Here is a 26,124-nt window from a genome sequence, read left to right on the forward strand (position 1 = left end):
TTAATGTCTTCAGTCACTTTTGCTTATGTGTCTAAATATTATTAAATGACACCTTGTCATTCTCCGACACGAATTCGTATGATATCATGTACTCTCCGTCCACACAAGAACTTGTGAGGCAATCTCTGTAAGATATTAACACCAAAATTTATCTGTGTAAGAATTTAAAGTACTCAGACTAGCGACATCGAGTATTCACGGAATGGATCTACTCTCTTACAAATGCTAATAATTCAGTAAATTTCAAGGTTTTATAGAGTAGCTTGATTTGAAAATTTCGAGAAATAAACTATGAATATATCTGTAGCTGATATCAAGAGATAAAATTTCAATGAAGGCGTATCTGTCAGACTACTGATATGATTGTTAAGGAGCACATGTATTTAAGATATCTATACAAGAAAGAGTAAGTCCATGTGATGAAAATCTCTACAATAATGCATGGGAACAAAAAGGCTGATAGTATGACAAGCTGAGAGTATGACAAACTGTACTATTTACTGGTATAACGAAATTCATAAGTGAACTCGATTATAAATTTGAATTTTGCGAAACTTTTCCATGCCGCTTTTCAGTCATTCACACCATGATAGTTTAAGTGAACGTAGCCCATGGTGGTGATAGGGTTTAAATGTCACTTATAGGAAACTGTAGAAGTCAATTCTAGTCTAGGTCCGATTCTCGGACTGTTCCTACAAAGCAACTCATATTCAAATTTGGTTTCAAGTTTTCCCCTCTAACCATTCACAAGGCTACGACCTAAATACCATCGTACAGTAGAACTGCAGAATTACGTGTAAATTGAAAGTCATGATGGTAAGGACGCAGGTTACTGTGACTACTCTGAATAATCTTTATTATCACTCAAGAACAAGAAATTAAGTTGTTTACAGTCACTAAAAGAGTACCACGGTAGGTGAGCTCAGCATACGTTAAAGGTATACAGTCACCTGTAATCTAAATATGCCCATATATGGTCAAAGAGGCGTTCCTTTTTATTCAAAATGCCCATGTGAGGGCGCTGTTTTTAAAAGTGGCCATCCGCTTAAAATCTGTGATTGATTAGATTTTCCCTTTCCATGGTAACTATGGCAAAATTGGAACAGGTGACTGTATACCTTTAACGTATTATTCTTATTGGAAACGCATCACCCGTGATACATCAGTCAACCGATCAATCAATCAATCCATCTTTATTATCCCGATTTGGTCAATTAGCATCACCTAGACATGCATGCACATAATGATTACATTTATTTTTCATACGTGAAAGTACAGACTATGATTACCAGCGGTAATGCAGACAACGAGCGTATCTAATTAGCCAACACATCCACTATACAGATTCATCGCGGCTGAACTAGCTCTGTAAGAAATATTCTCCTATTTTGTCCATCTCTGTCATTTTTAGCATCTACTTCTACTTCTTAAGATGGTGGACAGTAACCTCCTATTGAAAGAGAGAAAAAACAAATGAAGTGTGGCGTTTATTTGTAATGTTATCTTAAATATTAACAAGAGATGGCAAGAAAAAGGGGTGGTATTAAAATAATTCCCATATTCAAGAGAAAAACTCGGTGCATGTTTGTTCAATGGTGAAGCATATCCATCAACGATGAAGGTTGAAGGGTGAAGCGGCCCATTCATAGACATGACGTATACTATCTTGTTTGATGGGTTTAAAATAATGACTTCAAGTCTATACTTACGTATTTCACAGATGAAATGTCTGTCTAACTCACAGCAGTCATCGTCCAAGTTGTATCTTGGTGTTCCTCGACCAGATCGTTCCCTGAGGCAAGATAGAATAAAGGGATTTCCGATCATCTACTTCTATCCAATACCATTGTAGTGAGTAATTTGTCATCCAATGTCAATATCTACCATCCTCGTATTTAGTTTATTTCCTTAAGGTAGTATGCACCTCGAAAGTGAAAGACTTAAACTTTTGCTCTAACTTTCCTCAAGGAATCTTTCAATCATTCTCTTTCAAAATCAAGAATAAAAATATAAAAATAGGGGGTCACCGAGCAAGTTTTGGTACAAGAGAAACAAATTACCCAAGATTTACCGATATTAGAAATTCAAAATGGCCGCCATCCCTGTGTTAAGTCTATGGAGAAAAATAAAAGTTTTCGAATTTCGAAAAACTAAGCCGGTGAAAAGTTTTCTTTCACCAAGGGCTTTAAAATGAACCCTCACATGTGGTATATCAGAAGAGAATTGTAAAAGTTTGAGAGTCCGAATGTCTGTCCCCGAGGTGCGTTTTACCTTAAGTAATTGATACTGCCCATCCCATCCAATGATCATGCCTTTTTGTACCTCCACTCAACATTCTAAAATATACGTTGTAGTAAATACATGACCAACTTCTAGTTTTCGCATTATTTGTGGTGTATTGTTAGAAACTTTACTTACCAAAGACGGCAGCAATCTTCGCCTGTATCGGGACACTTGGTCAACTTATTGTTCGGTTCTTTATTCTCCCATCCGGCTGTTGCCCCGTCAACAATTTTCCCATCAACCCAGGTAAAGGTGCCTTCTTCTTCTGCATCACTGCAACCAATCCAGTAGCTATGTCTTGGAGGACGTGCAAGGATATCGGAATTAATGATATGTTCTCTCACTGTATCCCGAATAGCTTTGTCTTGTAAGATTGGTAAATCCGACCCATGGTCGATATCCAAGCCTTTGCAGTATTCACGTGAAGCGTTCCAGTTTAAACTCGGTTCAAGAATGAAAATGAACAAGTCTTGTCCGACACAAAGCCATGGATCTGTAATGAAAGTAGCAGGAACGGGAGGGCCAATCATGAATTCAAAAGCTTTGCATTCAAAAGATGGAGACATAATAACGCTTGAAGAAGATGTAGTATTACCTATCCACAGACATTATTGTTTTACGAACTCTTGTTAGCGCCTTTTCGCTCTGTCAAAATCCAGTCCAAGTCATTTGGCCTTAGCACAGATAATTTAAAACTTGTAACCATTAATAGTGAAGGAAAACCAACCTTCGTTCTTCTGGTATGAATAGCATAGCATAGCATTAATATAGTTTGACATCGACCATAATTATCTACATATTTTCAAACCAGACCTCTCTCAAAACTGCCTCTCTCTCAGCCTTAACTGTACGAAGAAGATTCCAACGAGTAGAACTAACGTTTCATCACATTATTCTACTCATATTTTCGTCTCATTTGAAGCATGACAATCTTTTCTGCTGATAGAAAATCGCCAACCCACCATCATTCCTATCATTGTTCGCTCAGCAAGATTTCTGCTCCGGTTCCATGTCCAACTTTCAGACGCAAGGAACGTAAGACAAATTCTGCACCAGAAATTCTTTGATAAGCTAAGTTTTGATGTCTAGGACATTTTCTTAAAAGAATAGTGTTGTGATATGTCACGGCATTACACGTTAGGCTTGAAGGGACAAACTAAACGACTACACGGTCAACATACCAGTACATCAGCAAATAGAAGACTACTAAAAACTCTTCACATGAAAGAATGATGGATAACAGCTACAACGCTGTCTCCTTGCCAAATTTCGTTTACCGTGGCCAAATATATACTGGCGATCTTTGTATGGAAAACCGCGTCAAAACTAAAATAGATCAGTATTTTATCACTATTTCTCATATCCTTACCAGGGCTACTGCATTCAACATAACAATCACGATGTTCAACATTTTCTCCGATACAAGAGGTTGGCGATGGTCCAAGACAAACACGCGACCTAACTTGCTGCCCCCTTTGCCGATCACCTAAACACTGCGCAGACTCTGTGACGACACATGAACCCCATTCTTCCCACTCGTCCCATTGTGCAGGTTCTTCAGATATCGTCGAAGTTTCCGCTTCCGTCGGATGTGGACCTGACGTGCTTGTGCCAGAATCTACAACCACTAGAAAGTAGACAAAAAGTAAAAAATCGACAGTTATTTAAACCCATTCATTGCTTTAATTTCATTATTCTCTTTCTGGTCGAGTTCTACGGACTGCCGTTTTTTCTCCTAGTTTTCTCCTATTTTTCTCGATTCTTTTTTTGTATATATTTGTCTGTATGTATTAGTTTCCTTGGTCGTATTATAATTGAAGAATGATTTATATTGCACGATTGTTTGTCTATGTTCTAATTGAAGAACGATTTGAATTGCCCGATTGTTTGTCTATGTTCTAATTGAAGAACGATTTGTATTGCCCGATTGTTTGTCTATGTTCTAAATCTTCGAAAACTTACCAGTCAAGGAATATACATCAATTGAATCTGTAGTACCAGTACCACTAAAGCATTCATCAGAGACGCCGCCATCTTCGTATAGAGTGTCCGATTCTTGGGTGCTCATGCTGTAGCATTTCCCGCCAAAACGCAGAGCAAATATGTCGTGATTTACACTTAGGGCTGCTGCAGCACATTGCTTGTGAAAATAGAAGAGATTGAAATAAATTAAAACGCTGATTGCAAAAAATGAACGATCCTTGCAACTACAAAAATCACAATGTAGTATTTGAATAAAGAAAGAGGAACATTGCTCGAAAATGTACTATTAGGCGTTCAAAAATATGGGCATATCACATACATGGACAGCGTCAATTCTTTCCCAGTAACTGCCGAGGAGATGAGGGTTTCCAGTATCCTCTAAGGTAGTCAGAAGTTCGCTTTCCCCAATATCCCAGTAACAACCAAGCCAGCTGTAATCTGTGCAACCAAAAATATCGATAACGGGTTTTCTTCCAGCGCTAATTAAAATGTTGATTACTTAGTTACTTATATCACGATTGGAACTAATTTGGGATAATTGGATGGTGAAGTACTGTCGATTTAATCTACAAATGTTATCTCATCTGCTTTTCTTTTTATATTACACACTTGTTTTTATGAGTAATTTGCGATATTGCAACATTCAGCTATATGGCGCCTAATACTTTTGAGAAATTTGAAAAATATGAAATCCAATTATCCCAAATTAGTTCCAATCGTGTTTTATATATCTTCCCTCCGAACATAAGTTGTTGAGAAGGTAATTAAGTTGATACACGAGTTGGTTATGTCATTAAAAGAATTTCGTTAACTGGTAGAGACAGGCCTTGGTGAGGGAGACGTCTATGATGATACATTTAACATAGGAACAAAGTCAGACACTTTGTTCTGACATTTCGTTCGATAGTTATTCTACAACGATTCTGTCATGAATTGTTGAACAGATTGCAAACCAATTTTCCTAAGAATATCACCTTACCCATGTCTATTGGACATTTGATGTCCATGCATGTTCTTTTCTCTTTCTCATCGCCCTCACACGGCATACCAGGTGGGTCGATTGTTGGCGGCGGGAAGTCACACGTTCTCTTTCTTACCTGTACACCGCCACCACACGTCACTGGGCATTCTGTCCAATCCGACCAAGGCGCCCAGCCACCATCGACAGTATCTAGCGAGGAAATAATTGCATAAATCTGTACTTTGACCATGACGTTACAGATATCACACATGTTTTACTCTGGCCTTTCGAATTTTACGATCTCTGTCATCGAATATATGCACGTTGACCTGCACGTTGTCAAAAAGGAAAGGATGTAGAGAATAGTGTACAACGGTGATTATTGACTTAGCAATCAGTTTTTAACTTTTAATTGTGCATTTTCATCAGTAAACTAGCGCAACCGCATCAATAGCCAGTAAAAATGCGTGTTGTGGATGGTTCAGATGGTTACAGCCGATCGATGCAGTTGGCTAGACTTATGTTCACCATAGGCCATAATCGTTTCGATGAATATTATCTCATTATTGTTCAACTGAGTAATTGACCTGGCGATACAGGATTGTCTTATACTGTTTTCCAGCAAGTGAAGATTGATTCGACTTATCCTTTCACGTGCATCGGTAAAATGGTGAAGACACCAATTATTAATGGCGCCCATATTTGTGGCTGAGGCAATGATATCAGTACGAGTAGGATATGTCAGTTCTGGTATGGTAATTTAACGATTGATTAACGAATGTCATCAGATAACATATATTCTACATCCACGCTAATCTTGTAAATTGCTACGCTATCAAATAAAAGTAAGTGATGATTTACAAATGCTACAATTACACACAAGGTGTGCAGTTGAGTTTTGCTGTTGTAGACTTACAGTTACACTTGTAAAGTCTGTTGACTTCATAGGCGTCTAACATACTCATTCCCTTTCGCTGTCCAAGTTCACCGTGGAATTTCTTTTTGAGAGTAAGCGTTGGGACAGTGTGATCTTTGGCGAAGGCAAATCGGTGATATTGTAACACTGAGTTGTAGTCATAATATGCTCCGTGCGTAATCATTTCCTTGTACACCTTGAAATTTGCACGGTTCGCTAGCAGGATAAATGCAATGAGAATGTAACGGGTATAAATTAGTGTCCAAAATACAGTCAGTTTTAGCAATGAAATTTGCACGGTTCGCTAGCAGGATAAATGCAATGAGAATGTAACGGGTACAAATTAGTGTCCAAAATACAGTCAGTTTTAGCAATGAAATTTGCACGGTTCGCTAGCAGGATAAATGCAATGAGAATGTAACGGGTATAAATTAGTGTCCAAAATACAGTCAGTTTTAGCAATGAAATTTGCACGGTTCGCTAGCAGGATAAATGCAATGAGAATGTAACGGGTATAAATTAGTGTCCAAAATACAGTCAGTTTTAGCAATGAAATTTGCACGGTTCGCTAGCAGGATATATACAATGAGAATGCAACGGGTATAAATTAGTGTCCAAAATACAGTCAGTTTGAGCAATGAAATTTGCTCGGTTCGCTAGCAGGATAATTGCAATGAGAATGTAACGGGTATAAATTAGTGTCCAAAATACAGTCAGTTTTAGCAATGAAATTTGCACGGTTCGCTAGCAGGATAAATGCAATGAGAATGTAACGGGTATAAATTAGTGTCCAAAATACAGTCAGTTTTAGCAATGAAATTTGCACGTTCGCTAGCAGGATATATGCAATGAGAATGCAACGGGTATAAATTAGTGTCCAAAATACAGTCAGTTTTAGCAATGAAATTTGCACGGTTCGCTAGCAGGATAAATACAATGAGATTGTAACGGGTACAAATTAATGTCAAAAATACAGTCAATTTTAGCAATGAAATTTGCACGGTTCGCTAGCAGGATAATTGCAATGAGAATGTAACGGGTATAAATTAGTGTCCAAAATACAGTCAGTTTTAGCAATGAAATTTGCACGGTTCGCTAGCAGGATAAATGCAATGAGAATGTAACGGGTATAAATTAGTGTCCAAAATACAGTCAGTTTTAGCAATGAAATTTGCACGGTTCGCTAGCAGGATATATACAATGAGAATGCAACGGGTATAAATTAGTGTCCAAAATACAGTCAGTTTTAGCAATGAAAGGTGAATATTTTCAGCAATGTCTGACTGCACAAACGTGATAGTTAGCTGGAAGAACCGAATGGAAAATTGTATGCCATCTGACCAGCAAGAAGGACATGCACCTACGATTGCAAATATCAGTCGAAGTCATTATTTTGCGGCACATAGCAATATTAAACGAAACAAGACCTATTTAACTTTCTATTCAACGTTTTTAAAAATAATTTTTAGTTTTCAGTAGATTCTTTCTTGAAAGAATCTACTGACTACAATCACCCTAACTATTTTATATCAGACGATATATTACACTACTGGGGCCCCGGATTGGCATACAAATGCATATTCCATAAATATAAAATTATGTCAAAGAGGACAAATGTTCAAAATTTGTTAAAATAACACTATTTTACAGAGGTATTTTGATGTTGCCAAATAAAAATGGGACAAAATAACATTACAACTGGCTTACATCCTTCAATGTTATCATAGTTGACATACAAAAACTTGCTCCGATCGGGTCGTGATTGTTCATGGAAAAATCCCAAGGCGTGAAGGAATTCGTGGATGGGTGTGCCGACTGACTCGAAACATTCGTCATCTAGGGATAGATATTGAGCTCCGTCAGACAGCAGTCCCAAGTGAGACCAACATCTTGAAAGAGAAACAGAAAATCAAAGTCATTGATAGATATTTCTGCGAGTTAACGAGGCAACGTTACTTTCACTTTATCAAATTTATGTGGAAATGAAAACTCCAAAAATACGTCGTACAGAATGGATTGTACTGTCCTAAGACACCCAGAAGATACCAGACTGTTTCAGCTATAAATGAAAACTCCAAAAATACGTCGTACAGAATGGATTGTACTGTCCTAAGACACCCAGAAGATACCAGACTGTTTCAGCTATAGGTTTTACGAGGTCATTATCACCTAAAATTCCCGTTCCTTTTTGCGTAAACGTTGACGAGCAAAAAGCGTTGGGCATCGGGTAAACCGCCTGTTAGTATCCATGAAGTAAGCTCAATCTGTTCTTGCCCGGTCGAGATTGCCATGGTATGTGTTATCTACGAAGCTTCATTGTGAATTTTGGTGGAACAACCTTTGTTCGAGAGCAAGTACGCCAAACAAACAGCTACTCTAACTAATTTTGGACATAATAGATGTTCAGAATTATGGCAGTGAGTCTTTGGGAGAACTCACAGTGAAAGTTAGGTTTGAAGTACTGCAAAGAATACAGAGAGATTCACATTGGGAAAATAAACTGTTGATCCATGGCCAGTGTGTGATTGGTTACCGAGTGACTGCCATGGGAAGGACAATGCAAATCGGTGACCTAATTTCATATAAAATGGCAAAAGTAAATGAATATATTTCATACTGGTACGTCACTATGACAACGTGGATTTAAATCGACGATTCGAATAGGATTATATCAATTGGCAGATTAATGTCGCGTGGTGTCATTTTGAATTGCTCACCCGCCATATTTTGTGATAAGGACATAATTTTCTTCGTCAGTACGTGGAATAAATCGAATGCAAGTTTTTGCTTCAATTTCATCCATGGCTTGAAAGATGATCCTCTTCTGATCACTAACTGAAATTGAAATCAAAATAACAATAATATAGAAACAATCATTTTCGTTATTAGATTGTGACGATGACGGTGATAGTGAAGGTGATGGCGGTATGTGTGGTAGACCTAATAACAATTTAACATCGAAAAAAAACAACAACAGCAACAAACATTGCGGTAAGGAACAATAATGGAAAACTATTGATTATTCGCCGCGAGACATTGTTAGTAGGTAGATAGGTAGGTAGCAGGGCCCGAAATTAGCGGTAGACTACCAACTTTTCCCTGGGGCTACCAAAACCATGAAATGGTAGTCCACACGGACTACCAAAGCCTGGGACATGAAATTACTTAGTGGACGACATGTTGATCGCTGTGAGATGACCAGTCAACAGTCAAAGTCAACCCAGCAAGACATAAAAAGGCCATACTATGACTTTATTTTGCAAATTAAGAGGCGACAGTGCAGTCGAGTTTTTTGCGACAAACTTTCAATAAAATATCATTATCTGAACTGATGTACCAGGATGACAGGCTCGGGAAATGATGGCCAATGAAAATTAATTTTCATAGTTATTTAATCATAATGCAACAATCACAATTAAACACAAAATTATTCAAACTGCAAAGAAAAAGCTGTCGGGCCATCCACAAATTACGCTTTCCGAAGTGTACGAGATCATCCCATGATAGTGTACTATGGTGGAGAAATATATACAAAATTGCCTTTTCATAAAAATAAATGACTACAGACTACTTTGCAGACTCGGGGCCGTATTTGGGCCTGGTTTTCGCCTTGCTCTGTCTTTGGTAGCTTGTACATGTAGAGGTGGGCTAAGTGTCTCTCAAAGTGGGCCTGTGCGGGCATTGAACTCTATTCATTCGGCCTGAGTTTTCGTGACCATGGATCCAAAGGCTTGGACTCTACCACTGCGCCACGATGGTTCAGCCCACCTCCACCCTTGATCATTCACAATTTAACCAATTTTGACAAATTAATGCTTACATTTGATTCCACTATTCCAACCATACGGTATGATGATGGAAAAGTCTTTGATTTATCGCAATTCAAGTTGAACACATTGAGCCTTAGAGAAGTTGTTGCACAAAATGTAATGTATTATTGCTTTCATGAATATATCAGGCGCCTTTGCAACTATCAGTGTCGGTACTGCAAGACAGTAGCCGCCGTTTTGATCTTCAATGGTAAACATTACAGCAATAGATTGTATTCCTAAATTCGATCAGTGTTATATAGTATCAGCTTTTGAAAACTAGAAATCTAAGCAAAGACCATCTTGCTTGTATCCCCATGCATGTTTGGGTAGAGTAACCGTGCTCCTTGCAAAAACTGAATCACAACACTGTGGCCCAAAACAAAGTTACCCAGAAAATTATTCACTGTGAAAACATATGTACACAGGAGAACAAAGGGTGCAGTAGGTGCGAAACACAACAAAGGAAGTGTTAAAATGAGCACAACAACGACAACAAGTGAAACTGCCAACCAGAAAATACAGTAATCTCGCTTGTACCTCTATCTTTGTAGTTTGCAAGAAAGATAAATATAAATTCTTGTATAGACTATATTCTTAGTTCTTAAATTTTCATATCGTTGGTAAATTCAGTTTCTTGTCTTTCCATCCGACCAGTGCAGAAGAACTATCTCTCATCATACAGTCAAACAAGCTGTCTTGATCCCCTTCCCACAGCCTTGCTGAAATGCCTGAATAATTTATTCTGTACACAAACCATTAATTGCTCCCTACAGTCTTGAAAAGTACCTTTATTACGTTATTCAAGTAAGCAATAGCCTAAAAAGCTATCGTATGAGATTTGTTATTTTTCATAAAATAATGGCAAAGCACTGTCACTCCTCACTTTCAAGTTGCTACTGGATACTTTGTAATCTAAACATAGAAAGTTTCACAGTACAGAGACTGTCTACTTAAAGTTACTTAAAATTTCAAGAAAAGTCGTTGTCATTGCGAACATCAAAAACTGCATATAAGCTCTGCGTATGTGTGAATAACTCGTGAAACTTTGAGGCGTCACCGTTGTCCACTGCAAATGGTATACCATTCTCCTAGGGCTATGATCTGCAGGTACTGATGTCAAATGACTAGAAAATTCACTTGTTGGATAGAATCATGCAAAATAAATCGTTCATTGTCTAGATATAAATAAAAATATCCTTTACAAAAAAAACCCTCTTCATTCATGCATGGGCTACCAGACCTTAGAAAATGGTAGCCCTATCGGACTACAAGGTAAAAAGTTAATTTCGAGCCCTTGGTAGGTAGGTAAGCAGGCAGGTAGGTAGGTAGGTAGATAAGCAGGTAGGCAGACAGACAGACAGGCAGGTAGGTAGGTAGGTAGGTAGGCAGACAGGCAGGCAGCCAGGTAGGCAGGCAGGTAGGTGGACAGATGGGCAGGCAGATAGGCAGGCAGACAGACAGGCAGGCAGGTAGGTGGGTGGGTAGGTAGGTAGGCAGAGGGGTAGGTCGGTCGGTCGATGATAGATGGATAGATGACACAGTAGGTAGGTGCATGTAGGCAGAGAGGTACGTATATGTAACTTAACATGAGCAGAACAGTATAAATTGACTGATGAGAGCGCTGAGTGTATACTGTACAGTGTTATGTCAGATATTTTAACACACGTACATAGAACCGAGAAATTTAACTTAAAACGTGTCGTAATTATTCTTAAATCCGTAAAAGTCATTTTTAGATACTATTAAACATTAAAAAACTTTAGATTTACTTACGGAAGTAAATCCACGAATCAAGTTCATAGTAAACCTTTCCTTCTGGCCAAAGTCTGTCTTCTTGCCACGCTGCCCCGCGTCTGAAAGAATATAAGCTTAACAGTAAACTCAACTGTCTGTGTAAAGTCTGTGAGCTTAGGTGTGAACCATTTGAAATCCTAGTCGTGGTCTTGTAGATTGATGGAGTGGCTTTGTTATTTCTCACCTGCTCTCATTTGCATTTTTCAACTTGGTGATTTCTGTCAGCTTTGTACATTTTCTCGTGATTAATTTTCGAAGTATTTGTTGTAGAAAGTCTCTTATGTTAGGCAATAAGATTGGACAGAAAACGTATTTAAAAAAAAACTGAAAATGAAGTGCTTTAAGGAAGCACATTTGTATTGAAATATAAATGTTAATATTAAAAATACTAGTATCAAGTAAAGGAGTCTGCTAAATTCAGCATTGCCAAATTATAAGATTTCCCTTTTCTATAAATAGTGTGATGAATCTGATCAAAGTAGTTACAGGGCAGTTGCTCTATCGAGCTGTCTTTCAAATTCTTTACAAATATTACGAACCAAATAAGACAGTCTCCAACGTGGACGTAAGGATATGTTGAGTGAACTACTATTTGGGTTTGGTAAAATTTAACACAAACATGTAATGCAATCTTTCTTCTCCAAACAGCTGTTGATAACAATGAAGTTAACAGAAAAAGTATTCATTTTTTGTAGACTTCAGAAAAGGATCAGAAAGTGTTTTGAGGAATACTTACTTCTCCAATTGTAAAAATCCTAGTATGAATCCTGGTTTTTTAAATCAATGTACAATGATGAGAAAGGCAAAGTAGAACTCAGCTGATGGTGTTGTTTAAGGATTTCTATTGACCAGCTTTTTTGTCGTATTCGCAAAATCTGCAAACGCCACTGTCTCTTATATCTTAATCCTTTCTACATCTCTGTGTTCGCAGTTTTACTGACACAGTGTCTGTCACCACTTCTGTCATCGTCTTCCTCTCACCAAATCTCTATCTCTATTTCTACCACTTACCTTCGCCTTGTTTCACTCTCTCCGCTTTCTGAAATTTCATTGAAATCAGGATCAAAGGCAATATCGCCTTCAAGCAGTAGGTTTTCTGTTCAAAAAAGTACAAATTTATTGTGAGGCCAATTACATCTCCACTAACTACAAATTTCAGCGATGTCAAAAATCTGAGTCGGGCACCAGTTGTATCAATATGAAGTTGTTGAGAAGGCGATGGTAAGGGTTAATAGACAAAGACGGTTTTCCAAATTGAACATTGAAAATCACGTGAGCAGTTCGGGGTAGTTCGGGGTAGCGTTGGTGTCAGAGTAAGCAAACAAAGCTCGCTCGGGCTCCAAAACCCCTCAAGTCCGTATCCAAAGATCTGTGTCAAATAATCTTCTCTGCCTCCCCTGGGAAAACTCGTTTCACGGGTGTTATCATTCATTTTCTCATCTTGGTTGCACGAATGCTTGCAGAATGGTTGTACGAGTGTATTTGTAGGGTAACTATATGTAGCGCCTTCCAGATCACATAGCTCGAGTGCGATTTGCATAGTTTCTGGCAAACAAGAAGTTAAAGGCTAAAATCTGAAAGAAATTTGATTTTCTGTGTGCTCTTGGCATATTAACATGGCAGCTCCCACGTAGAGGGCTCCCTATGAGAACATTTGTGATAACCTACCTCCTATGTGTTTGTTGGCTTTCTCGATCATAGCGAAGGGACGATGATTCTCCATTTCTTTTTCAGTTTCAATTGCGTCAAGCTCTTCTTGGATTTTTTCCTTGGCGTGTTCATCAGCTGTACAAACAAATCGTGATTTATTTCTCATCTCTGTGTACGCCAAACGGTGATACCCACCTCTATACTATAGTAAAACAATATAATTTGTCTTCCTCTAGTCCCACGGGGAACCTAATAATTATGTCGTTTGTATTCCGGCTTTCAAAATTACGTATCTACATCATCTGTGCGTAAAGTGATGTCATAATCATTAAAAAGCACATCTCTTGTGAACTAAGAATACATTGTTGGAATAAAACGAAGAGCGAGAAATGGCCGTCGTGTGAATGTTAATCAATGTATGACAACGTAACATTGAAAAATGTTATTAGAGAAGATTGGAAATTATTGACACATATTTTGAACTTATCTATTCATAAACATTGATTTAAAAGAAAATTATGAATTTATTACCTAAGTCACTAAAGGCACAAAGATATCGTTGGGTAGCTTCACAATCTGCATATTGCCATAGCAACTTCTCTCTGTTGGCGGATGGTACAGCAAGTACACAGTCATTCTCTTCTGAACTTCCATCCTCAGATTTCCATGGATAGCGTTTGTTTGGTTTGTGCTCGCCTATTTTCCGACCGTCAACCCAGTATGGGGGCGTGTTTTCTGTTAACTCGTGCAATCCAATCCAAATTGTTACACCCTGTCGATAATGCAATTCGATAAATTGAAAAAAATAATACTGGCTTATCGTTCTGGTGGGGTCTAATGTATCAAACTTACATATAAAACATATGACCATTTCTGATTTGAACGCACAGCGTGTAAAATGGCATGATTTGCGATAACCGTGAACAATGAATTAGAATAAGGAAAACAGCGTCGTACATGAAATGTTGCATCCAGCATACCGTCGCTGGTTTAAAATATATTTAATGGTACCAAGAAAAAATAAATACGCAAAATTGTGTAATTGTCAAGCACAGACTATCCTAATCCAAAATTTACAATATTCACACTACGACAATTTTTATAATGACATCAGTATGTCCCCAGGAGTATATCCCTATGAAATGATGTATATTAAACACCTATTACCTGGTCATGACGGCTATCGCGCCCGTTTATTACCCCGAGGGGCCGCGCGTTACCAGAAACACATGGCCATTCCCCGAGGCCGTAGGAACATTTCTAGTTGCCACTTCCAACTCATTATAATTTTGAAGATCAAAAATATAAAATATATCATCAGTTAAGAGAGAGGCAGTTGTAGGGTGCATATTTGATTACTTGCGCATGTCACGTGTCAACTTCTCTAATAAAATCAAAACATATCAGTTAGACAAAATTGGATACTAGATGAAATTCTCCTCACCCAGTGAAAGAAGTTAAAACCATTATGGACTAGATGAGACGATCGCTCTATTTTATATACACCAGGCTGTCATTGAACATAGACAGTAGAGAGGGAAAGACTGTCTATGCATTGAACAAGCAGCGTTGTCTCAGCATAACACAGTAACTGGAACAGTAGTGATGTAAGCTAATCGTTATGGATCTGAGAAAGTACCTGTGTTTCACATATGTGTACAATAAATACGCAATGCGAAAAATATTTGCTTGTTCAACATTAATTCATTGTTATACTTCCAATCAATAGCACTACTTTTTTTCAAGTCGTCCCTTTTATTCCCAATGTATTTTCAAGCCTCCTTAATGCATCCTCAATGTTTCAAAGTCCCTTCAATCTCCCGTTAAAGAGGTGTTTTGGAACGTAGCATAATGCGTAAAAAGCCATACTATTATAAGATTCTGCAGCAAATGTATCGAGACGTATCAGGTATTTACTTCCGCTTTTCAAATCGATCAAACAGTGAGAAGATTCTCTTAAAGCGAAACGAAAGCTCTTTATGTAACTTTCTGAATTTACAGTGAATATTTGATCACGTGACACTGTGATACCTTACCTGTGTATGGCTCCATGCCATCATGGTGGCGGAGGGAAGGGGAAGAGCAGCTTGTATGTTTACCATCATCACAATTTAAATTTGAAGTTACCGTGAATGCATGGATAACTTGGCGGCAGGGATTGGGAAAGTCAAAAGTGACATTTAAAAAAACTGTTACACGGACACTATACACCGGACAACGACAATGTCTTACAAAACACCAAAAGTTGTAAGTCATCGATTATATAACGTCTTTTGTCAAGTCAAAACCATACAGGTTTGGTCTCCGGGAAGCATTGGCGAGCTTCAAAACTGCTTTGAAATAACAGACTGGGACATTTTTAAAACATCTTGGATTGAACCCCAAGAAATGGTTGATACTGTTTCCTGTTATATGAAGTTTTGCGAAAACATTGTGGTAAAAACCAAATCAGTAAGTGTATTCCCGAATAACAAGCCTTGGGTAACAAAAGAAATGAAAATGTTTCTAAATGAAAAGAAAATTAGCATTTCTGCTTAGGCAATAGAAGTAAATATAAGGAAAAAGAAAAGTTATTTAGACTGCAGGCTAGAATTGTGAAATATAAGTACAGAGTGAAAGTTGAAGAAAAATTGAAAACAAATAATTGTAAAGCATCATGGGATGGGTTGAAAGTTATGATGGGTAAAAAAACAAAACACTCGCCTAAATTCATTCCCTCGTGATCTACTTGCCTTTCCTGATGAATTAAACAAATTTTATGCCCGTTTTGATGTAAGAGATTTCACCAATGAATGTGTAACATTGTGTCACAGTCTGAAGCCTGTCTCTGATCAGATTGAGGTCTCCCAAAGCGATGTTGAAGGGAGCTTTTTAAAATAAAACAGTAACAAAGCAGCAGGTCCCGATAAAATTACAGGAAGGGTTTTGAAAAATTGTGCTAGACAACTCGTCCCATTTTTCCTACATTTTCCAGATGTTAGTAAATTTTCATGTTGTCCCCGTACATGGAAGACATCTACAATTATTCCCGTTCCAAAGAAGCCCAACCCAAAGCAGCTGAATGACTATCGTCCCATTGCCTTAAAATCAATTCTGTGCAAGTGTATGGAAGGTATTGTGCGGAAGCATTTGCTTTGTAATGTGGCTGATAAGTTAGATCCGTTTCAGTTTGCGTACAAAGCTCATAGAGGGGTTGAAGACGCATCTATCACTCTATTTAATTTACTTTCTCAACATTTAGAATCCGCAAATGCATACATTCGTATTCTTTTTATAGACTTTTCAAGCGCTTTCAACACCATTGAACCATATGTTCTCCTTAGACGTCTTATCAATATGAATGTCAATGCCAACATAATTCTCTGGATCAGTGATTTTCTTAGAGAAAGACCACAACGGGTATGTGTAAATGGCTACATGTCAGAGGAAATTGTACTGAATGTTGGTGCTCCACAAGGTTGCGTGTTATCACCTACTCTATTTTCTATTTACACAGATCACATGAGGTGCAATACTGCAATATCTTGTTTGTTCAAATTTGCTGATGACATGGCTCTTGTTGGGCTACTTAAAAAGGAAGATTATCTTTCAGAATATTTCCATAATGTTGAAATATTAAAGAACTGGTGCATAGATAGCTATTTAGATATTAATATTAGTAAAACAAAAGAGCTTGTAATTGGTCGTAAAGTTTGCCCGGGTTTTACTCCTGTCACAATCAACGATGAATCTGTTGAAGTCGTTTCATGTTTCAAATACTTAGGTTCATTTCTAGATGAAAAACTCACATTTGATGAAAATACTGACTATATAGCGAAAAAGTCCCAACAAAGATTATACCTTCTCAGGAATCTCAAATCGTTCAATGTGAGTCAAAATATCTTACAAATGATATACAGATCCCTCATTGACAGTGTTTAAACCTATAGTACAATTTTCTGGTATGGTAATTTGACTGTCAGAAACAGAAGTTAGCTTCCTCGTATTGTGAGGATGGCAGAAAAAATTATTGGCTGTCGTCAAAATTCCCTTGTAAACCTTTACCATCTGGCAGTGAAAAGGAAAGCGCATTGTCAACGATTCTGATCACCCTTTTCATGGTTACTTCCAGAAGCTCCCGTCAGGGAGACGTTTTCGGGTTCCTCGTGCAAAGAAAAACTTCTCCAAAAAGTCATTTCTTCCATCAGCAGTTTCAAACTCGATGTAGTTGTTTTAAACCTCCAGTTGGTCCTTTGTTGTTTCCGTCTGTGTTTCAATTTTTGTATCTATGTCGCTACCTTCTGTGTGTTTTTAAGCATTTCAATGTGTAATAGCGTCCCTTTTTATAGAATGTTCTTGCTAGTTGTACTATTTCAATTTGTATATGATGAGCCTGAAGGCAAATTTCTACATTTATTGTGGATAATAAAGTAATTAAATTGAATTGAATTGAATTGGATTGAATTGACTTACATAGAGTATAGCTTATCAACTGCCTTTCTTAGAGAAGTCTTTTCAAGCACAGCAAGATGGCCTCTCATGTCTTTGCATCGAGAACGGGCGTCTTCCCATGATGCAGTGTCCTCAGACACCATAAAACACACCCCATGCACGTCCACATCGCATTGCCTTGCGCATGCCACTGAAACGGATGCACAAAGTCAAATTTTAGTGATAAGCATGAGGGAAGGATGAAATCATAGTAACGACACCGATACATATGCACATTATCGATACAATGAAGTACAGGCTTTCAGGCGAAATTTTCTGCCTAACATAATTGCCTGAATCGCAGCTTTTACTGAGCTGCAAATATTTCTGCGTCGGTTTCATCATTATATTTAAGAGAAATTATATTTAGTCTCTTTGAATCAACCATGAATTCCGTAGCAGTGCCGTTGCACAACAAAACTGACTTGCATTAGTCCATTGGAGAAGACTGTTTTAAAGCGGGCTGTATCTAAATTAGACGGTGTTCTTGATGAATCCTGTGTTAAATTGTTGTGTAAAATGTGTTGGGACACTGGTAAAGAGAAAAAACAGATCAAAGTGGAATGAAAAAGCTCAAACATTAGACACCGCCCTCAGGAAGTTTAAGGGAAACGGTGTGTGGTTATACTTACTCAGTATGCATTTTTTGTATATTTTTACATTTTTTGCTCTGCTTCTACAAAAATATTTAACTACGCAGAATTCACTTTGTAAGCATTCGCATTATTGTCGTTGAAAACTGACTTCAGGTTATCAATATCAAATGCAGTTATATATACGGCTAACAAGCTGAATACTGGGTACGAATACTCAACTTTAAGTTCCTCTAACTCCATGTTCCTCCTTAAAGGTATAATAGTTTTAACTTAGAAAACAATTGAGTGAGATTGGAACTATGGCGGTAAATTCAATGGCATACAGCGTGGGTTAGACCATCAAACCAGATACAGAACATAAATGCTACAACAATCAACACTGGTATCAATTCATCCCTCTGAACTAAACACTTCATCAGGAACCTTGTTCTTGTTCCATTACAAAGTGAATTGATTCACCGAAAAATGGCCATTTCTGTCTCTCCTATGATATATATTTACTCAGCATTTATTATCATAACATTATTTGATATTTTTGTATACAAAATAACTTGCCGTCTCTGTTTCACGGCCAGGAAAACTTCGCGAACCAAATTTTGTATAGCCGTGGGTTAAAACAAGCTTAGTCAGTTTACTAACGTAACAAAACAGTTTTTCGGCGACAGTATTTTATAATATGAGAGCCCGAATATCTGTCCCGGCGGTGCATTCTGCGTTAAGTGTGTTTTGGTTCACTCGATGTGTCAACTGAAGACATGAAACTTGCCCTCTGAGCATACTTACCATGCAATGACGTCACTAGCGACAGCAAAACGAAGACATCTGAGTAGAACATTCTCTGAAACGAATCATATACATACAATCTTCATTTGAGAGAGTACGCGATGCATGCGCCTAAAAATCTAAGTATTTACCTTGAGTCACCGATACAGCAGGCTAAGACAGAACACACACTTTGTACACGACAACAAGTGTCTCAGTAAATTATCAATAGCATTAATACAAGGCGGTATGATGCAGACTTTGTTCAAAGTTTAAAATTTCATGTAGGCAGTCAGTTATTGGCATCACTGCTTCAACACCAATCTTTCACAAACATCATCTTTTCCTCTGCAAGAAGTATGGCGTACAGAAAGAATTGCATCTTTTTATTAGGTCTGAATTCGGTTCATTATCTCGAATTGTTCATCATTTATTAAAAAATCAGTAAGTGATGCATTCTTTACAATATTTTACCACTCTTTATTATATTACGAACTGTGAAATTGTCAGCCTGACGTCAAAGCAAAACTCGCAAAGCGTCAAAAGTTTTCAATGATTGAACATTATTTGATAGATACACATCTGCAGGAATAGAATTAAAGAGTATATGATAAAGTTCTCGAGCGTGCCTTTCCCTGATAATTAGCATATTTTGATCTGTTTTGTAATATTTTATATTAGAAGTTACTCTCAATTATTAACAATGGTTTTGAACACTGAAACCGAGGCACTATGAATACCGTCTAACATTTATGGCTTTATGCAAGATATATTAAAATCCGTCGAAGGCCACCGGGAACATAAATGATTACGTCAATAAAGATACAAAATAAGAATGAAATTAAATCCAAGGTATTTCATAAAAAGCTATTGTACAAGCTATTGTCACGATGATAGAAATGGGTGAACATCACCTGTCTTCGTCCCTTTCCTTTTCTTAGAACTTTAAAACGTCAAGTTTAGAAAGCTTACCTAATGTTCCATCGGCTGAACAAGATGACTATGCCGGTAATTTGCGGTCTAAAGTCTGTGAGCACAAACAGGCGGTTATCTGACAGATTGCCTCAGACTGGCTCGGTTTTATCGACTGAGGGATTAGCAATGAAGAGTTGATTGACGTGGAAATACTCATATCATTATCACTGTGGTGTGTTGTTAGTTCCATTAAGGAAACCAGCAGAACCCTACAGTTCCATTCTAGAATTTCTTGATGTGAAAAAATGGTCATACGGTGATATTGACACTACAAACAATTGAGTGCAAATAGTACTGTCAGTGTGTGTAGTCTGAAATGCTGCTCTGTCTATACCGACCTCTGCTTTTATGAGAACGTGGTTATCTCTGCAGTTCGTAAGTATACAATATAGTCATACAGCGATATACACTGCGAATTGTAACACTTCTCCATCGTATACCTAAATGTAATGAAAATGCTTCGAATTACGAAACTCTATGTGGCGCAGGCAAATGATGTTCAATATTTGTTTTCAAATTCGACATTTCAATACTATTTGTCTAACAAATAGTTCAGTTGAAAGAAGAAAGAAATATTCCATCGCCAGGATTAATAACAACACTGGCACGTTTTCCCTCAAAATGATAAGATATTTCGGTGTATCGCAGGGTTATAATGGCTCACATCTGAAATAATCAGGTAGTTGTCTATTCTATGATCGGATACATCTACTGGGATGAATTAAGATAACAAAAGTCATAAAAGTTCCTCTTTGTTAGCAGCGATTTCAATTCTAGTCGCAGTTCCAGTTTCTATCGAACGATTTCAACAAACAGCTAGCAAACAAAACGACTTGAAACCATTCTCTATCCTACTTTATGATGCAATGGTCGGATACTACCTTGGATTGTCAACAAATTGAAAATAGGCTTCTTTATCGAGACCCAAACACCACCCCTGAACGAAAATTCAAAAGTGCAGTGTGTTGATGCCAGACATTGAATACGGTGTTGAAGTTTAAATATAGCTACTTAATTATGCCGAGATGTTACTGAGCATCGTGCTCACGGTAATGATATAAGCAAACTATTTAGCGTAAAGAAATTGTCAAACAGTAACAAAAAGTTGCTTTCCCTTTCTGCGTGTTTTTACATTTCTGACTACGCAACTTGTATTTTGTCAGAACGACAAATAAAGATGTAAGTTACACTTGTCGTGTTCGAGATGAAGATGTTTGCGTGTTAAACCCTCGTTATTTCCGACTGCGCCTTCTGTTTTTCGTTTCCATTTCTGTCTGTCTGTCTGTCTGTCTGTCTGTCTCTTTCACTCTCTCGCTCATGAAATTTTGATAAAGACTGATGACGCAACGTCGCGCGATGTAGTCTGTACATGTGTGATAAGGCTAAAATAATATTGTGAAGGATGAAAGCAAGCAAATGTTAGGAAAATGGTTAAATTGTTATATTTTACTTCACAGCTTGCCATGCCATCGAAAGTTACACACATCTACAACGGGGTCCAGTGTCTATGAGTGACACGTAAAGCTACGGCTGAACAATAAATTGGATTCTGCTCTTTGCTTAGATTTTGGTTTTCCTTGTCAAAACCTTTTTGCAGTCTATGATCTATCGCAAAAGTGAAGTTTATTGATTCAATTAAAGGGCCAGTAATGCCAACTTTCGATGATTTTTTCATTATTTTTCATTTTATATATAAATTGTTACTTCTTACTGTACTACTCAAAGGATGTTGAAACACCCTCTATTCAGTTTGTAAACTTAGCGTCTATATGTATAAAATGCATTGTTAATGTTTACATTTGAATTCTAGTCCGGACCAGAAGCCACTTTTCAACAATAAAAATGCAGTTGCACATATGGGCTGAGTTGACAAGCTGAATACTGTGTATATAACATGCTTTGGGGAGTAGAACAAGGAATTATGGTTCACATTCAAAATAAAAATGGTGAAACTGTCATCAACGATAGCATAACCTGCCTTTTAAGCTTTAGACTTCCCCTCCCTTAAATTAACGAATTCTGCCGCGACATCTTGATTCGACAGTCCCCTGAGTTTCAAAATTGTGAACATTTACTGAGCGTCAAACATGTCGGGCTAAACATAGTCCTACAGCGGGTATGATGGGCTAGTATTTCATTCTGTGTAGGAAACAGTGACTTTGATAGTCACACGGGACAGACATAGCACGAAAGGCATGGGAGTTGAAGCATTGGCGTGCACCAACTTTCCATGAAAGTATGCATGTCAACTTTAATCGGAAGAAAAATGTTGTATTGATGTGCACACTGGAAAAAATCATGCGGAAAAAAATTATGCCTGTGTCACGTGCACCTGACTGCAATATACACCATGCAGGGAGGAGATTTCAAAGTTACGGGTGGTATGCTGTGTTAGGCCTTTGCTGTGTTTGGGTTTTCAATAGCAGTGGACTCTCTGTGTGAAAAGTAGTTTATGATTATGTACTTTTTAAATATTTTGATGAAATTCGATGTTATCACTGTTGGCGGCCAATCCTGTATCAACCATGTAAATGGACAGGGTTGAGAAATGTTCATCGCTATTAAAATCCTTGAATGAATTTCCAGTCATAATCATAAATACAGAAATAAAGCGCGTTGATAACTGTTTTAATGACGGTAACATTTACGTAGAATTTTAAAGATGATCGCACGCTTATTGAAGAAGATGAAAAAATGAAGTAAAACTCATCATCGGCCAAGGACTTAGCAAGCTATCAAGTCTACCAGTAATAACTGGGAAAAGGAGGGCGTACTGCAGAACACTAACATGGGTGTACTGCTGTAGATACATCTGTTATCTCATATATATATATATATATATATATATATATATATATATATATATATATATATATATATATATATATATATATATATATATATATACATGATACGACAATTATCTTTAAACGTTGAATAAATTCACTTTTATCTGAGTTGGAATTACATTTGACGGTAACTATACAAAATCAAAAAAAATACTTGTTGAAGTCAGGCATTTTACGGGTAATGCGCAATGGAATCTGTAATTAAGAGAGAAGCAAGTGGTATGTGCGATGAATTCAACGATTTAACGAAAAGACTGTGGAGGCTATTTTGCTAAATATTACGTGCATCTGATAATAAGTTGGTATTCTAATACCACGTAAAGTGTAATATTTTATAAGCATTATTTATGACAATAGATGTCATTATGCCTACTATCAGTCCTCGATTACAAATGCATAATGTTTGAATCAACGATGACGTATACACCACTCTACGTTGACTAATCATATGGAATATTTTAGATGCCCAAGAGTGTGAAGGCTTTTAAAATAATGATATTCGAAAGCTGAATGGTGAACGGCGACGGTATTTTCGAATAGACTTTTTGTGTCGACCTTTCTGTTTGTATAGCTTTAAAAATACAAGCAGTTCCTTGATTGTTTTCATACAAGCAGAGAAAAGGTGGAAATGAAAATATTGGTTCCTTTCCATACAAATAAAAATATTTTATATCAGATTTATTCAATACATGCGAGTCTTATCATCCCTCTTTGCTTAAATATTTCTCTTATACTGGATCAACATTCGATCTGTATAGGCGCACAACTCAATAAAATGGATGCATATCGTGGGACCATATCGTCATGACTCTCCCTTTATTCACACTTGTGACGTGTATTCGGAGTTCACACTGGGCTCCATATTTGCTTCCTGAGTTGCAGACTATTTTTATCGTTCTGGTTCATAAATTGTGAGGTGAGTGCTAGAGCAATGCCTAAAACAGCCAAGGGATTCAGGTATGTAAATATCGCATATGGTGTTTTGAAATCGAAACAAGAGGGATATTAAAAGCTTTCTTGATACAGCCATTCCAGACAGAAGAGCAAGTAACATTAGACAATTTTCTTTCAATAGTCTGTGGGCCAAACCCTACAAGAGGCTCAAGAAATTGATTTTTCGTCCGCAGGTGTCTGTGTATGTTGATATGACGTGAAATGACAGTTTACAACATGCTTGACAATGACGGAAATCAGAACGTTTGTCGCTCTAGAGAACATAGCCAATGACTTTTTACCTCTTTTTGCATCATCTTTGTATTTTAGAGAATTTTCAGTAGAATTTTGCTGCCCAAGCAAACTGGATTGTGAACATGGATTTTTACCGGCAAGGATTTATCATCTTCATCGATTATAAAACCCTGGCTCAACCGTGTTACATTTTTGAAACGGTAGACCACAGACTATGGAACCATGGCATTCACATGTCTTGAAGAACTTTGATAATTGCTCCATGAAATGTGACGTGCCATTACACATATTGTTGATAACAACAACAACAACAACAACAACAACAACAACAACAAATAAACGACAATGAAAAAATACTTGATGAAGATTATTTTGATGATTATGTTGAAGGGTCAGTAACATCGTCGTTGTCGTTGAACTTGATGTGATTTCTGAGAATAAAGACTAGATAGCTGTTTGCATACAAAGAAAATAGAAGCAGGGAAACTGCCTAAACAAATTGTAATGCATTTGTACATTGAATTTGTATTGAGATCCTTGCAGATGAAGAGCCATAGTTTGAGAAAGTATTGCAAAACTACATTCCTGTGTTTATTTTAAGTTTGTAGCTACATTAAAGAGTACGTTTTCCAATATTATTGAAGCGAATACGACGTGATATTCCAATATTCAAATGTGATAGTATTCACAAATGTTCAAAAAATAACATCTGTTATAAATGGGTGTGATTTCATTTATGGTAAGTACATGAATTAAACAGTTGAAAGATGTTTTGTTCCTTTGGTTTTTATCTTGTTCTGAAGTGAAATAAACGTTGAGTTATACTTTACTCTGCCGTTATCTAAACGAGCATTTTACGTCCATCTGTGATCATTGTCCGGTCTTCAAGCTAACTCGTAGAGAAAAAAAGCAGCCCTAATATTTTTTCGGAAGTCATATTTAAGTTCTGAACATTCGAAATGCCTCCATGACCTATAGAGACTCTCTCCAGAACAGGTTCCGACGGTTCTGTTAGACGGACAGAAATTTAGAGCTATCAATATGATCTGTACATGTCACTTTCGCTCTGCTGTATTTGACTTGTAAAGGGGTGATAACTACACAACCTGGAAATTTTCGTACTGTCAATTATTGGTTCTTGATGAGTTTTACAGCTGTTCTCTCTGTGCTAGTCTTTTGTAATCATTTTGTACTATTTATACAGTTTACATGAATGTTAAACTGCCAACTCAGCAATGTGTCATTTGCAGCAAAGGTCATTATTATCATAGGGAAATAAAGGCGACAAACGGGAAATTTCAACAATTCTTGAATTCAATCAAGAATTAAACACAGGCTTAGAAGGGGATAGTGCCACGACCTTATCCTATCCAACAACATCGCTTACCTGACTTCTCGCACACTGTCTTATCCTTAGTGGTGGCGTGATTCACAATGTAGACGACACCGTCATAATGTCTGTAAGAATTTTTGAAATCAGCTTATAATCCTCCACCTATCCTAATTTGAGAAGACGATGAAAGAACATTGAACGGATGGTCCTCGGTCGGTGCTTTCCTTTTGAACATAAAAATAAAACACAAATTCTGCCTCGAGGGCCGGAATACTAGACAATATCAACTTTGTTACAGACAGGAGAGCTTTTATTTTTATCTTGTATTTCAATACTTACGTCTAAAAATATCATATACCATAGAAATTTGACACATCTATTATGCTTTTATTTCAAAGACTTTAATTCAGATTATTTTAGTGCAATACGGTTTATTGACATTTGTATGAGTGACATTGATTTTTGTGATTGCTGATTGAAAAACAAATGTTTTTGTTACATACTAACACTATACTTCCTTTGCCTTGGTAAAGAGTTTTTCTTCCATGTTTT

General features: G+C 37.2%; 2 protein-coding genes across 3 annotated transcripts in view; both read right to left on the reverse strand.

Moving 5' to 3' along the window:
* LOC139151373 (putative diacyglycerol O-acyltransferase MT1468) overlaps nt 1-26,124 on the reverse strand; it is a 388,693-nt gene that overhangs the window by 270,359 nt on the left and 92,210 nt on the right. The gene's annotated exons all lie outside the window — the stretch shown is intronic.
* Nucleotides 840-25,711, reverse strand: LOC139151329 (uncharacterized). Of its 2 annotated transcripts, none has more exons than XM_070724042.1 (17): nt 25,627-25,711; nt 19,249-19,303; nt 17,852-18,020; nt 13,931-14,171; nt 13,418-13,534; nt 12,761-12,845; nt 11,729-11,808; nt 8,861-8,978; nt 7,851-8,032; nt 6,144-6,359; nt 5,246-5,437; nt 4,586-4,704; nt 4,246-4,423; nt 3,653-3,910; nt 2,419-2,776; nt 1,710-1,792; nt 840-1,450 (listed from the first exon to the last, which is right to left on the reverse strand). In XM_070724042.1, exons 5-17 carry the CDS (start codon nt 13,470-13,472, stop codon nt 1,428-1,430), a joined length of 1,947 nt encoding a protein of 648 aa, XP_070580143.1. In that variant the 5' UTR covers nt 13,473-13,534; nt 13,931-14,171; nt 17,852-18,020; nt 19,249-19,303; nt 25,627-25,711; the 3' UTR covers nt 840-1,427. The 2 variants fall into 2 exon arrangements, with proteins under 2 accessions (XP_070580143.1, XP_070580135.1); XM_070724034.1 differs by lacking the exon at nt 25,627-25,711 and adding an exon at nt 20,200-20,330.

The sequence above is a fragment of the Ptychodera flava genome, chromosome 2 (genome assembly GCF_041260155.1).
Source record: "Ptychodera flava strain L36383 chromosome 2, AS_Pfla_20210202, whole genome shotgun sequence".
In the NCBI taxonomy this organism is placed as follows: Eukaryota; Metazoa; Hemichordata; class Enteropneusta; family Ptychoderidae; genus Ptychodera; species Ptychodera flava.

Excerpts from the sequence above, each read along its gene's own strand:
- LOC139151329 (XM_070724042.1), bottom strand. The coding sequence starts at position 13,472 with ATGGAGAATCATCGTCCCTTCGCTATGATCGAGAAAGCCAACAAACAC. Across the intron at positions 11,809-12,760 it reads GAGAGTGAAACAAGGCGAAG|ACGCGGGGCAGCGTGGCAAG; the intron begins GTAAGTGGTAGA and ends ATATTCTTTCAG. Across the intron at positions 4,705-5,245 it reads CAAATGTCCAATAGACATGG|ATTACAGCTGGCTTGGTTGT; the intron begins GTAAGGTGATAT and ends TTGGTTGCACAG.